Raw genomic sequence first — 1,531 nt, 5'->3', positions numbered from 1 at the left:
CCTCCCACTGACCCACTGAAGTTTAGAAACTTTAGGCAACACCACTCCTTCCAAAGTACTTTTATTTAAAAAAAAAAAAAATCATTACAAACAATCAAAAAACAGAAACAAAAAACCACCACAAAACCCGCCTTTCTTTTAAATAATGTGGCATGGAGCAGTTTGGTTTCCACCCTATTGCACGTGGTCCGGCCTGGTCATGAATTAGGAGGCTGCTTGGATTGCGGTCCTGTGAAGGAGGTGGGGTTCAGCCTGTGGGGAGGAGGCCTGCCCCTCCCACTACCTGGAGGTGCAAGAGGCAGAGGCTGGGTTTCCATAGCAATCAGGCGCACATCCCTGTCATCCTTTGACAGGCCCAAACTATCTTCCCTGAGGCCCCAGTGGACACAAGGGGAGTAGGAACTGGAGGGAAAGGCAGAAGAAATGTAGAAGTGGGAAACCAGACTCCCAGAAACAGAGTCTCATTAAGGCATTTGGAACAGATAAATTAATTCAGGAAGACCCACCTTCACAGAAGGTTGTGATAACCAGACACACACATATATGCAAGACAATTTGGAACCCTGAAATGGGAGGAGGCCACAGCCACTGCTTAGAGCCCCCATCAAAACACACACACACACACACACACACACACACACACACACACACACACACACAGAGTTGCATCCAGGGATTCGATGAGGAAGCACCCCCCCCCCCATCAAAGTTTTAGGATCCCAGAATGATTTCCATGATGTGATCTAGTTCATTCCACTCCCAGGACCCTGGGGCACAGAAAAGGTTGTGAGGAGGCTCTGGTGGGGCCAGTGAAGGCTCCTTCTCCACTGCAGATGTGTCAATGTCCAGGAAGAAGTCATCCAGGCCAGAGTCCCCCAGGTACCGGGAGCTCAGAGCTTCTAAGAAGACTGGATCGGGCTGGGGCAGCACTTCATTCTGAGGGCCTGGGGGAACCACTGGATTCTGAGGGGGCTCGGTCTCATCCATGGAGGTCTCCAGCTCCCTGAGAATAGAGCCGATGGTGGCCGACAGGGAGAAGTCCTCCTCGCCCAGGAAGAGGGGCTCTGGGGGCAGGGCAGGTGCAGGAGTCAGGCAAAGCGCAGCTTGGAGCTGCTGGAGGGTGTTGTGGATGAGGACATGCCTGCGAAGGCTGGGTGCTCGGGGGCCCAGGCTTCGCTGGACTTTGTCTAGGGAGATACGGAGCAGGGCTTGCTGGTAGCTCCGCAGGCCTGCCGGACCCCAGTCCCACTTCTCATCCTCCTCTTCCTCCTCCAGATCTGAGTGTTTCCTCTTCAAGCCTCCTACCATGATGCCCTGTGGAGAGAAGAGGGGCAAGTTAGACACACCAGGCTAGTTCAAACCCTGAATCTCCTGTATGGTTGCTGTTGATTTGTAATGATCCAAACTTCAGTTTCTGCATCTATAAAATGGAGATAGCATGAATCCCACAAGGCTAAGGAGGAGAGTAAATGTATATGATTAAGAAAACAAGATCTGGAACTTCCCTCGTGGCACAGTGGTTAAGAATCCA

The 1,531-nt window shown here is 51.8% G+C and overlaps 1 protein-coding gene across 1 annotated transcript; it reads right to left on the bottom strand.

Moving 5' to 3' along the window:
- Positions 1-711: 711 nt before the first annotated feature.
- On the bottom strand, positions 712-1,308 carry SERTAD3 (SERTA domain containing 3). Its single transcript, XM_065899612.1, has one exon. The coding sequence runs from the start codon at positions 1,306-1,308 to the stop codon at positions 712-714; it is 597 nt and encodes a 198-aa protein (XP_065755684.1).
- Between the last annotated feature and the right edge of the window lie 223 nt (positions 1,309-1,531).

Source organism: Phocoena phocoena, chromosome 20, assembly GCF_963924675.1.
Source record: "Phocoena phocoena chromosome 20, mPhoPho1.1, whole genome shotgun sequence".
Lineage (NCBI taxonomy): Eukaryota > Metazoa > Chordata > Mammalia > Artiodactyla > Phocoenidae > Phocoena > Phocoena phocoena.
Note: the sequence above shows the minus strand (reverse complement) of the source record. Positions and strands in the feature narration are given on the sequence as shown.